Below are 13,756 nucleotides of genomic sequence, written 5' to 3' on the forward strand. Positions count from 1 at the left end.
TCATTTGATTTTTTTTTTTTTCTTTAATCTTTGGAGGGGGGGGAAGTCTTGCCTTTGGAACTAGAACACATTAATTTTTGATCAGCTCAATGTAGCTATATGACTTGAAAATAAAATGTTCAGCAAAGTTAAAACCAAGTCAAAACATAGTCGAGGGACTAGTGATTGGGTGTAAACATCAAGATCCAAAAAATAAAAACACATATGAGATAGAGATATGAATAGGAAAAACTCTGGGGTTTTTTTTCTGTCTTCCTTTCTTTTCCTCAATCTACTGCCTTTGCCTTTTCCTTTTTAATTTTTACTTTTTCCTTGGACATACAAATGCATCTCACTCCCATACTCAAAATGGAAAAGTCTGCGTTCTTATATAAAATACTGTATCATAAAATAAACAGTAAAATCATTGAAAAAACATTTTAAATACTGTCATGTAAAATCCTCCAAAATGCTTTCTGTAAATAACATATTCATTTGAAAAATCTCCACAGTTTTAATATTGGCATTTATGATGGTAATATTACAAGTTGAATTTACTGAAAACTATCCATATTTTTCTTTGCTGCCTACATTATAATAAAATACATAGGCTTGTCATATTCACTTTCCAGGCTTATTTCTCAGAAACTGAATACCCTGCATATAATATTAAATCTTTAGCATCACCCTTTTGCTGAGCACTGTGGATTTGACTTTCATATCCTTATGTGAGCAATATTGGTGCCTTTTATTTTTCCTTTAGTCTCCCACCCCATCTTAAAGAAAATTTTTAAAATGGGAATTTCTTAAAAATAGTTTTGTATTCTTTTAACTTGCATCAGAAATCAGTCTTTATTGTTAGGGATACTTGTCATTATTCAGAGTAAAATAATTTAAACTTATTAAATGAGTTCTACCAGTACAATATTTTCCATGCATTTAATATACATAGTTTTCTTCCTCCTTATTAAAGAATTAAATAAGACTTATAGCCAGGAAACCACTCCAGATATGTTTCAGGTCCAATTCTTCCCACACCAATTTTTTCCTGTGCTTTAAGAATTTCCACAAAATCTGTTTTTAATGGAGCTACTTAAAATGAAACTACCAGCCACACAGAGAGTAGGCAGATTTCTGCATTTTAGAGTGCCCGGTTTTTGAGCTTGGTAGCTGCCTAAAGAGAAAACTTTTGTGCCTGTGTGTGTATAAATAATGTGGATAATAGTGCTTAACAGGTAGCAAATTTTTTTGGTAAAATAGTGCTTCCTTGGAGAAAGCTAATTTTCTGAATATAAATTATTTGCAGAAGTGTGTCTGTCTGGTAGATGCAGTAGCTGGTAACCCCCCAGCTGCTGGCTGAAGTTTGCTGCAGTGAGATGAACAGGAATGTCCATGTCCGCCAGCACCTTCAGGGGAGCAGGTTCTGGTTTGGTGTGCCATTGGTTGGGGGTTTTTCTTATTGTTGCTTGTTGGTAGGATTAGTTTTGATTGTGAAATATCAAAACTTTTTACGGTTTGACAATTTTTCAAATTTTTCTCCAGGCTTTCACATGGGAGTGGAAACTCACATACTTTTGCATTTTAGATAATCATCATTAATATGGCAGTCCTGTATTAAGGCTCCAGTAGATGACAGGGCACACAAACAAAAATCTTCAGTGCAGTTTTGTCACTAGATCTGGGTTCATGCTAGGGTTTCACATGATTTGCCTCCTGACGTTCAGTCCTAAGGCTCAGTGGAACCTGGCTCCTGAGGAAAGCAGAAAATTAATGCCATGGCAGAAGAATATGTCCTTGTTCACCTTGATACTTTCTTGTGCTGCCGAGTACAATGGTATTACGTGTAAATGCCAGTCATTTAACAAGTTCCAAGAAAGAAATTTTGATTTCTTTGTTCTCTTACTGTTGCAAACTGCAATCGGAGCTAAAGATCAAGGTACAAGTATTTTGCGTAATTTTCAGCTTCAGTGGGTATAGCAAGTTTTCAACTTACCACAATTTACAAGATTACTGAAATAGAAAAACTGTATATTCTTAGGGGAAAAAACAATCAAACAACCTTTTTGTTTTTTTGGTCTCACTTATTGGTTGTGTTGGAACACAAGCCGGAAAGAGAGCATGATGTGCTTTATACACCCCTCGCCTCCTGGATGACTGGGTTAGGAAGACGGTATGATGTGCCACAGGATGCACCTGCACCTGTACCATGGTGCAGAAATAGACCTGGATATAGTCTTTAAAACATCAGTATTGCTGGAAGCATACCCCTCTAGTTGTACTTTAATGTGAAACTCTTATCACATGATTTTGTTGTGAGAATTGAGCCTAAATATTCACTTCAAAATGAAACCTTACAGTCAATTCACAGTAGAAATGATATGCCATTGTTTTTCTTGTCTAGCACCACCTCCTCTTTGGAAGAGGAAATGAATAATCATACAGCAGTGAGCTGGTTATAAAGAATCCTCTCTCACACATCTGGAGGCTATTATCAAAGTACTTGGGAAACTTCAATGGAAATAGAAACTCCTTCACTGTGGAGAATATGCTTTTAAGAATTTTCTGGTTTTGCCCCAGCCATATATAACACTTGCTAGTATACCTAAGGGAAAAAGGACTGTTTAATGAAATGCTTCTAGCTGATGATTTCTTGAATTATCATTAGAATGTTTAAAGAATAGGCTCTTTTTAGTCCCTCTGCAAATACTCTTTTGTGAAGTATCTATATATGTGGAAGCTAAGTTTCTGAGAACTTGTAAGACTTGCAGTGTTTTAATTTGTGAACCTTCTTTATGGTACTTAAAAAAATTGTTAGACTTTGGGAGGAAAATTGGAAAGAATCCAATTACAAATCTTTCCAGTAATAAAGACTAGATACTGCCAAAAATTAAATTGCTTTAAAAAAATTGAATAAAAATTGGTGCCGTGGCACTGCGCTCCAATCGTGGATAAGAGGTGACAAGTAGCGTGAGTGTGAAGAGATAATGTGCTGATACATATGTGCACTATCTCTTGCTTCTAATTATTTGAGAAGAAATATACATAGTTAAAACATATTACTTGATCCTCAGTATCATGGCTTCTGTCATAGAAAATTGCATGAAACAGTTTAAAACTAGGATAACAAAATACTTAAAGGATTTCAATATGGCAATGCCAAACTAAGAATGTTTCTCAACAGTTTTTACATTAAAATGACTTTAAAAGCTGACTGTAAACAAAAAGTAGTTTTCAAGAAATAATTTTTGTTAATGACAAACCAGACAGTGACCTAAGGTTTAGGTTTAGGATAGCACTCTGCATGCCTGAAAACATTTTTAGCTGTTTGGGAAAGAGGAAACATGATGAGGTGAGTTGGTTTGATGGATCACAACCAAGGAGGATTTCACAGAATTCCTGTTAAGTCAAATAATTTAAGTGAATGGGATGAATCCAGTGGAAGCTTTTAGGCTTACTGTCAATAAAAGCAAGATGAGGAATAGTGAGAGAAAGCAAAACTGTTTGCTGACTTTATGAAGTTGTGAAGGACTAAGTCAGGGAAGACTGATGCTTCAGTCTAGGCTGCTCAGTGGAATCTTTCACTGAATAGCTTCTGTCCAAAAATGTAATAGAATTTAACACTGGGTAAGGAACCAAATGGTAAACACTATGGATATTGTGCTTCCTCGTATGAATCAGGCACGTGTGTTCCTTTGAATACCGTGTGAATGTGCTCTGTGCAATACTGCAGTTTTAGTGAACCTTTGCCTTCAAAGGAAGGCAAAGTAAAAGTGATTGTCCAGAAAGCTAAATGGGGAACCTCTGCTGTCTCAGGTCATGATAGAAAACCAGGAAATATGTAATTAGATTAAAATGACTAAGTTTTGGAAATACAGTACTGTATTTCCATGCTTGTGAGACTTTGAATTTAAAATAAAATTATTAGTGATCACATCTTATGCTTATGCAAGTTTCTTATGAATAGAAGTAAAGGTAATTCTTCTGGAGGACTAGTAGGGTTTGGATATAGCTGCCCATTTCAGGCTTCCTGTGCTTGTCGCTATTAAGGTTAAGAATTTGTGTCACCATTAGGTTGGCTGTTAGGAGTTTATGTACCAGGAGGCTAAATTATTCTTCCCTCCCTGGTCTTGGCCATGTAATTCTATCTGCCTTCCCTTCTGCTGACTCTGGAACATATCAGATCTGGTCATGATTTAACTGTGCCAGTCAGAAAACTATCTGTGACTTTTTCTGAGGAGGTTTTCATCCAGATTAGCAAGTTAAATTGACTCATGGAGTTAATCAGCAAGGGGGCCAATGCAAAATACGTGGTGGCATTGCATGGCCAGAAGCAGGACCAAGTGAGTAATGGGAAAGAGAGAAGGAGGTGGTGGCAGCAAGTGATTAAACTGGACCTCCAAGTCAGGTAGAGCAAAAACCATAGCTACTGGAAGGAGTTTGAACTGGGTACTGCTGTGACTCCTGGTTGGCAAATAGGTCTGAATTTCTGTCTGTGCTTCATCTTCCTTTGGTATTTTTTGCCCTGTCAGTGTGTACAGAACTGAAGAAAGATAGTACTCCAGCCAGCCAGTTACAAGGGAAGTTCTGTTAAATTCCTGGCCATTAAAGCTGATTATAATGTACTTTCTCCTTAATGACAAATTTTAATGTCTTCAGAACAAACAAAAGCACAGACTGTACTGATGGAGTGGTTTTTTGTTTGTTGGTTTGTTTGTTTTTATTTTAACAGCTTAAAATAGTCCCTATTTCAATGGAGAGGAGAGAACGATCTCTTATTGTTACAACAGTAGATATAAATGAACTTACAGGATGTTCTTACATGAAGCATAGTGCTACCTGCTTAAAGACAGAAAAAATAGACTTGGCTTTAAAGTATCATTTAGCTTGGAGGAAAAAGTGCCTCACTGCTACAGACAGTAGTGAAGGAATTGGGGTTGTATAAAAATGGTTTTGAATCTTCCAAATCTTACTGCAATAAAAATTTGAAGTCAATGGTACTGTCTAAAGTACTCAGTTCTGAATAAGATGATGTGTTTTGTCAAAGTTTGAGTGATAAGGACAGACATCTAGTAGTAAGTTTCTTTGCCCATAATGAATCCAATTTTTTTCCCATGGGCTTGTTCATGTCCAAAGAGTACAAGATTTATCACAGGCAGTGATAACAGTATTAGGATTCTCTCCTGCTGGAGGAAGGACACCATTTTACTTCTGTGCTGTTGTAATCTTGGTAAGTATGCTTTTTTGCAGCCTTTCCTTGCAGCTGACCATACAAGTTACTGTAATCAAGATGTCAGTGTTACATGACTGAAATATTCCACCACTATTTAAATAGCATGTTCTCATTTGTGCTGTGAAAGACATTTTATATTAAGACATTTGACTTTTCCCATTTTATTTGCCTTCTTCCCGCCATCTGTTGAGTTTATGTTACTTGAGCAATCTTCTAGGTCTACAAGCAGAACTGGAATTCTGCTGTGTGTTAATTATGGAGATACGACACGTGGGTAATTGTACAACCTCTCTCCCAAATTGGTAACAATACTTGTCCTGTTTTGATTATGATGCTCTATGTGTGTGATGTTTTTATTCATTATGTAGTTACTTAAAAACACATGTATCAAGAAAGTTACTTCAAATAATTAATGAACTGCTCAGTATACTGTTTTTATTATAAGTAGTAGTCAGTCTCTCTGCTTTTTCATATGACAGATTAATTTAATATCTGTGCTCCTGGAAAATATTCTCAAAGTTGCTCAATGTAAGTAAAATAATACAAAATATGCTGTTTTACCAGTGTAAAGATAGTGGTAAATTACAAGTTTAAGACTTTTTTGCTTGTGATCTGTCAGTTAGCCAAACCTTCAAAGAAGAAGCCAGTGTAGGTTAGTCCCCAGGGGAAGGATAGCCAGTTAAACTGTTTGCCTGGTCACAGGGATATTACTGTACAGGCTACTATTGCTATTCCTGCATAAACTTTACATCTCTTACGATACATCTGCAGTCACATTTAGCAACCCTGATCATTGGTTTTGCTTGATGAGCGGGTTGTAAAGAAGGAAGAAAATAGTCTTTGCCCCAAAGAGCATACAGTATGCTTTGTATAATCTTTAGTTCATTTTTTTTCTGAGTTATTTAGAGCAAGTTAAGTGTCCTGTCAGAGAATATAGGGCAATAAAATTGACTTTTCAGGAGTTACTGACAGTACCAGGAAGGGAATGCTACTTTTAGTTTTACTAATGACAAAAGCAAAACTTCACAAAAATCCATCAGCTCCTTTCCAGTTCATTGTTTCTATGATTCACATACGCCCCTTGCTTAATTTGTGCATCTGCTTCTGTCTAGCTGCAACTCTGATAAATGTGGGCCCTGAAAAGGAATTGTTTGCCATGAAGTGAAGCCCTGCAAGAGGACAGTGCTCCAGAGCATATGCTTCTGTGGTCTGGAGATACTACTAGCCCATTTCTACCCAATTCTACTTGCAGTATTTTTCCAGTGCATAAACAGCATTCCTGTGTTTAAGCATATTAAACAAGAGACCTTTGGCTGTTATTTTGGTGGATTAAGCAAACCACAATCTCATAATGTCCCCTTACCAGAAAAGGCTTTTGAGATTCTTTTGGTAGCCACCTTCTGTACTTTTCCCATTTTTAATTCTTCTTAAAAAAAATTAAAAAAAAAAAAAAATTACTTTAATCAGTGGGGGTAATTGGACCCAAGTGATGTGTTTCAAATCAGCATTTAGTATTTTTAGCATTTCATTAATTGTATTGCTGTTTTTTCCTTTCCTTGACTGGAAATACTTCTGTCATATCCTGCAATTGCATTTTCATTGTTTTCATGTACATAGCCTGTTGTTGGGTCATAATCTCTTTACAATGGCTTAATAAATGTCCATCTTTCTCTTCTCCTGTTGTTTCCAGTTGATAAGCTCTTAATAGCACAGATTCTTGGTTTTAAGCACTAAGCATGTGACCACTGAGCAATTATTGATTTTTGGAATTTCTGTTCATATATAATATCATGTCCTCTGCTATCAGTCCCTAACTGTCATTACATTACATTCCTACTTCTTGTTCACAGTTGTTTATGGAAACAACAAATGGGGTCAGTTATATCACCATCCTCCACCAATAAATTTATTCAGGTCCAAAAGGTCCTCTCAGTTTAACACTTTAGGAAGGGGCTAAGGAGGCAACGTTGGGCTAAGCTTCATCTCTTCCAATGTCCTCAGTTTCCATGTGACTCAGTGTGATGCTCTTCTTGACACTCAGACAAATTGCCTGTCTTGTTCTTTCTTCTCTAGGGAGTTGATTATCTTATCAAAGGAAGCTTATCAGGTTAGCAAAGTAATTTTGCCTTTCTTGTTCAAGTGTTAGTTTGCGTGGGGTGTTTTTTGTGGTGTTCTTGTTTGTTTTAAGCGAAAAGCTAAAAAACCCCTGTGTTGCTAAGTTGTGGTTTCATTTGTTAGGTATTTAAAGATTCTGAAATAGAAATCATCTGGTCCTTCTGATTTGAATATTCTGAGCTCTTTTGTTTTCGTTTCTATCCACACAGTAATTTACATATTTCCGTGTTTCATTTGGTGGCTGATAGATAGGACTATATCTGAGGGAGACTAAGACTTCTCATCCTAAAGCTGCACTATTTAGAAGTAGTTTTTTTCCCAGATAAGCATGTGTGTGGATTTGTTATGTTTTACAATTAGATCTTAGTCAAAGAACATAATTTATTGTTAGTAACTAATGACAAGGGTCACCCATAATACTCTTAGTATCATATGAGGAAAAAAAGTAAAAATGCTCTGATGGCAGAGTTGAAAATTGCAGCATTTGGGTGTCCCTTGATTTCAGCCTTCTCTTGATGTCTTTCCCTGTGATGCCCAAGCTCTGGAGAAGTCAGCTGGGCTCACATCCATCTGGGGAAGTTTTACTTCCAAATATCTTTTGTATTTAATCTTAATACTGAAGTTAACTTCTAACGTTATTCCAATAACAGTATAAAATTATCTCAATTGTTACGTTTCTTCTTCTATGATTGCAAGGTGAATTTTTAAATATTGATTATCTTTCCCGTATCTTTTCTCAAGCCAAAGGTGGTTAAATGTTACTTCTTTGGAATACTGTGAGTAAGCTGTTGCAAGAACAGTAAAACAGACACAACCTGCACACACCTTCCCTATGCTGTGACTAGCTTGGAGGTTTGTGTTTGTCCTGCCAGCTGGAGCCAGGCTTTCCTACCTCTGCCTGCTTCTTCCTCTCTGTATGCATTGTTTTGAGTCTTTTTCTCTATCTACTCCAATTATCCTGACCTCTATTTGTGTACATATAGCTCTCCTCTGTATAATACTGGAATCATCAGTATGTTTCAGCAGTAGCTGAGCTTCTTTATCCAACAAACTATGCACCTAAATCCACTTGGTCAATAAACACAAATCAAGATCGGAACAGCAAAAGTTAGTGTTGCCATCCGAGGTATAGGTCTTGCAGAAGAGCCACATGCAGCTGAGTCGTGTAAGGGCAAGCTACTGTGCTGATTTACTGTCTTTGAAAACAGGCTGCATGTCAATTGTGTATGAGGTGGGAGCAGACTGAACAACACTTTGGCAACCTCTGGTGTATGTTTCAATGCAGTTGAAAGGCTGACAGTCTCAGAAGAAGCTGCAGGTAGAGTTCTCTCCTCATCTCAGGCATCTGGTCGCACAGAGCTGCTTTTGTGGTCAGTGCAGAGAATTGGGCAGTTCCAGGGCAAAACCGAGCTCCTGTCTGTAGCTGTCATCATAGACATCTGTGCTTGGATTCGGTCACGGTCTGAGCATTTCTGTCCAGCAGGCGAAAGGGTAACCCAGAGTGACTGGCTTGCACAGCCTGTGCTTTTATGCAGTCGGATGGACACCGCCCTGAAAGCTTTAAATTCTTTAATTTTCAATATGTTTGTAATGTGCTAAGAGTGGCTTAGCACTCTTAATTTAACGGTTATTCTGGCTAGTTTAAATGAAGGCATTTGCATTTCTGTGCCATCTCCAATGTTAAAATCAGAGCATTTCCCTTATGTGTTTGCGGAGCCTGGGAGAGTACCACCTTGCTCTGATAATTAGAATTTCAAGGTACTATGGTATAAATGGCAATAAGAAAATTTCTAGAATAGTCTTAAAACTTTTATTTTTGCAAGGTAACTCAAGTGCCAGTATGGTGATGACTTAATGGAGATGCATTGGATCATCAAAGCAATGCAGAATGAATTTAATAATAACTGTGAATGGCTGTGTTTTGTTTACGTTTGCCTACAATTAGTGTTTAATTTGAGTGGTTAATTGTTTGGAAAAGAATGAATGGTGTTACATTAATATGTTCAAATAATACTGTTCTGTCTCCTGCTTTTTGTGCAGAGGAGAGTAACAGTTTTTTGTGGTGGAAGCTACTAAGTCTGTAGGGTTTTATATAATTGAGTATTAGTGCTCTAGCTAGGGTTGTTTCGACTGTACAGCAAGGCTTCAGTTAGACAATAGTACTGTAATTTGAAGAGGTACTGAGGTCCTGTTAGGGTTTAGTCACTTTTTCCTGGAATAAGAAACAACTTAGCATGATAATAATTAATACCTAACCCTGAAATAACTACTTCATTCTGCTAGAGAAATATTTGTGTAGTGGTTGAATCAAAACCTTGGGAAATTGAGACTCCTTTTAGACCTAAAATGAAAACCTTAATACAAAGAGGAATTGGAGTGGGGTTTTGTTTGGTTTGGGCTTTTTTTGCAATTAGAACAAGGGTAGTTAGGATGGATCAGATGACATCTTGATTGTAATTTGCTTTAAGAGAGTACCTATAATATGAACAACTAAAGAAGTAAAGAAGATTTTTTTTTAACATGCAGATTCTTGGAAAAAATAATTGAACTAAAGTCTGTCTGGCAGAAGCAATTAATGTCTGCTATCTGCAGTTGTATTTTTAAGTCCCACTAGTCCCTCACAGCCTTGAATTTTTTTGGGCTTACTTGCTTTTTCATATTCCCTCATTGTTGCATTTATGTATATCACTAGTTAAATGAGTAGTTTCCAGTTTGGGTTTAAAAAGAATTTAAAATTTTACATTATTTGGGTCTTTAGTCTTTTGTATATGTAGTTTATTTCAGGTTTTCAGTTTCATTTGCAGATTCTTTTAATATATCAATTTACTGCTGTCACAATACTGGTATTGCAGTGGTATGGCTGAACAATTCTAACTATGAAAAAATTTATGAACCAATTATGAGCAGTTCTTCATAAGATGTTATCAATATTTATTAAGCATCACACAACTTGTATACTGCAAAATGTAGTGGAGTTACAGTAAATATACAAAGACTGGGAGCTATGACTACAGTACAGTTTAGGAAATATATTTGCTAAATTTCCAGAGGAGGCCATGAGGGTGATCCGAGGGCTGGAGCACCTCTCCTATGAGGACAGGCTGAGAGAGTTGGGGCTGTTCAGCCTGGAGAAGAGAAGGCTCCGGGGAGATCTTATAGCAGCTTCCAGTACCTGAAGGGGCTACAAGAAAGCTGGGGAGGGACTTTTCATAAGGGCAGTTAATGACAGAACAAGGGGAAATGGGTTTAAGCTGAAAGAGGGCAGGTTTAGATTAGATACTAGGAAGAAGGTTTTCACTGAGGGTGGTCAGACACTGGAACAGGTTGCCCAGAGAAGTTGTGGATGCCCCCTCCCTGGAAGTGTTCAAGGCCAGGCTGGATGAGGCTTTGAGCAACCTGGTCTAGTGGAAGGTGTCCCTGCTGATGGCAGGGGGGTTGGAACTAGATGATCTTTAAGGTCCCTTCCAACCCAAACCATTCTATGATCCACAGATCTTTTAGTCCTGTCTCCCTTGCTCTTAAGAACCTTTGGTAATAGTTACCTGAATCCCATGCTGAAAGTCAAGGCCATTATTTCTTGTTCTGCCACCAGCAGAGTGTGTGTGGTTTGGGGGTTGGTTTTTGTTTTTGTTTTTGTTTTTTTTTCATCATGGTGGTTTTTGGTGTGGTGGTCCTGTGGGGTTTTGGTTTTTTGTTTGTTTGTTAAACCTTTATTATTAAAATAATCTGGTAGGTTTTAAAGACTATGTTAAAGACTATGTTACTGGTTTTTTAATTCTGGTATCTAAGAAGGACAGCTGATCTATGACACTGTAGCAGACAGACCTGTGCTGTCAATAGAAGGATGGTTTTGTCCTTACAGCTAGTGCTTGAAAACATAGCTTAAGAATATTTTTAAGGTAACAGGCTAATACAGGTAGAATTCAGATTTTTATGGGCTGTGGCTGTAAAATTCTCTTTTATTCTGTTTGGCGTGTTTTGTTTTTTTTTTTTCCTCTCTGTTTCTTTCCTGATTTTTTGTTTTTTACTATAAGTTGCTTCACCAAGTAATGTACTTGTATCTACTTTATAGAAATTGAGGATTTTTAGGTAATGTACTGTAGGAAAGGTTGCTGTCAAACATTTATTTTATCAGGTCTACTGAGTTTAAAACTGGGTTCCAAAACTCAGGGAGGAGGTAAAGCTGAAAGATAGTGTTTTCTTGTTGAAAGTGAGGGCATGCTTCCATAATAAGGGAAGAACTGCCTTAGTATTGTTTGAGTGACTTGATAACATAAGAACTGTGGTAAGAGATGTGTTGATTAGCTGTGTGAGCTCCATTTCCTCTTGTGTTTTACTGTTAATATTCTAGAGGTGAATTTGACCCATCAAGATTTATCGTTCTGTGCTTTATATGTTTAATGTGTGTCCTGTGTATACTGTGTGTGTAATGGTTATCCTGCATCCTACTGGTGTGCAGTACGACTGTCCTTCACAATTTTAACTCTTAAGGGTGCTGAAGTGACATGGAGAAATGCAACACAAAGACCCATTTGACCCAGGTCATACTAAGAATCTGTGGCACATCTCTCGGTTCTGTGCTGACATCCTGGAACTCCTCCTCATCCTTTAACAAACCCTGTTCCAAAAGTTAAACTTGCAGCTTTTTATTTCTTCAAACTAAATTTCATTTTCAGTTTTGCCAAATCATTATGTTGAGATGTTTCAATAAACAGAGGGTTGTATAATAATTAAAAAGAAACAATTTTGGTGGCATTTCGTAGGAATTAGTAGTTCTTAGCTGTGCTAGATGAAACAAGGAAAACACATAGTTGATTTTTTTTCATTATATAGAGAAGGCTATAGATGCAGTTCTGAGTATGCAGAAAGAGTAGATCTGCTACATTAGACATATTTTACATGAGGGATTAAATTCTTACCTGATATCTAGTTTATTTAAAAGAGATAAAAGGATTGTGCTTATGTAAAGTAGTTCTTCATCTCTGCCTTGACACAGGCAAAGTGTAGGACTGGCCTCTTAGGCTCCTCTCAAGTCTTGGCGCATAGCTCTTAACGCAGCTGCAGTATGCTGTGGCCTCTGTGTTAGCCCAGATGGCTCGCAGCCCCTCATGCTGTCCATAGTGAGGCAAGTCCTCGCTCTGAAGTGGCCTAGGACTGCTTTGATGAAGAGGTGCTGCCATCTCTAACTTCATCGGTGTGCAGCAGTTTCTGTGCTGCACCTCAGGTTAGGATAGGCAAAATAAGCAGAGTTGCAAAGCATTTTTCAGTGTCTTAATTTAAAATACCAAGTTCAATAAGCCTTTAAGTATCAGTTTAACATCTGTCTTTTTCTGAGGTTTGTCCTTACAAAAAAAATGTAGTACTGTGATTATGCTGTGGAACACATATTGATAACACTGCACCCTTTTAGAAAGTATCGTTTAGTAATTAGGAATAAAAGCAGAAAGCACTTGAATGTTTTGGGTTTTTTTTTTTCCTTGTGTTTTTTAGATGGTGGTAAAAACCTTCATGGATATGGACCAGGACTCGGAGGATGAGAAGCAGCAGTATCTCCCATTAGCCTTGCACCTTGCATCTGAATTCTTCCTCAGGAATCCCAATAAAGATGTGCGCCTCCTTGTAGCATGTTGCTTGGCAGATATCTTTCGTATCTATGCTCCTGAAGCTCCATATACTTCCCATGACAAACTTAAGGTAAAATGGTTTGTAAAATAAAGGCTTTCTTCCTGCTTCATTCTCTTGCTGAGAAGAAAACCCCACCCCACCCCCCCTCAACAAAAACCAAACTCAAAACCCCACCAAAACAAAAACATATTTGAAAAAAATATTTTACTCACATTTATGCTGATGTTCAGTTTTATGAGAGAAATGTTGCTTTAATCCTGTGAGTCAGTGTAATACTTTTAGGGCCAGAGATCTCTAAAGGAATGCTAGATAACCAGTATCTGTGTTGGTGATAGCCTTCTGTCTGTGCCTGAAAAAGACAGTTTCATGTTCTCTTATCATGGGTTTGTAAAAGTGGGGAGGTGTCACTATGAAAGGGTTGTATTTTTATTCCCTGCTGAATCAAGCTTGTAAACACTTTATTGTTTTTTGACAGGACATATTCTTGTTTATTACAAGACAATTAAAAGGCTTGGAGGACACGAAGAGCCCTCAATTTAACAGATACTTTTACTTGTTAGAGGTAACACAATAATTGTAACTTTCAGTACATGATATTTGCTCTGTAAGCCTAAGAAATGTAATCAGTCTTTCTCCAGATCTGCCAGTTTTCCATGGGAAATTTCTTTGTTTTTTGTTTTTAAATTACACCATACTCATTCAATCTTTTAGAAGTTATAATTCTGTTTGTATTTAATAAGTTTATGCAGCCTGTAGTTGAGAACATGTTAAACTATTGGTGTTTATTAACATTTAGTCTTTATGTTA

General features: G+C 37.1%; 1 protein-coding gene across 1 annotated transcript in view; it reads left to right on the forward strand.

The window, feature by feature from the left end:
* Positions 1 to 13,756, forward strand: part of LOC104520844 (sister chromatid cohesion protein PDS5 homolog A) — a 58,537-nt gene that overhangs the window by 19,196 nt on the left and 25,585 nt on the right. Inside the window, exons 2-3 of the mRNA XM_010162651.2 lie at positions 12,815 to 13,018; positions 13,425 to 13,511. Of these exons, the coding sequence (XP_010160953.1) occupies positions 12,815 to 13,018; positions 13,425 to 13,511 (291 nt within the window). The remainder of the gene's footprint in view (positions 1 to 12,814; positions 13,019 to 13,424; positions 13,512 to 13,756) is intronic.

This window comes from Antrostomus carolinensis, unplaced genomic scaffold, assembly GCF_000700745.2.
Source record: "Antrostomus carolinensis isolate BGI_N321 unplaced genomic scaffold, ASM70074v2 scaffold12982, whole genome shotgun sequence".
In the NCBI taxonomy this organism is placed as follows: Eukaryota; Metazoa; Chordata; class Aves; order Caprimulgiformes; family Caprimulgidae; genus Antrostomus; species Antrostomus carolinensis.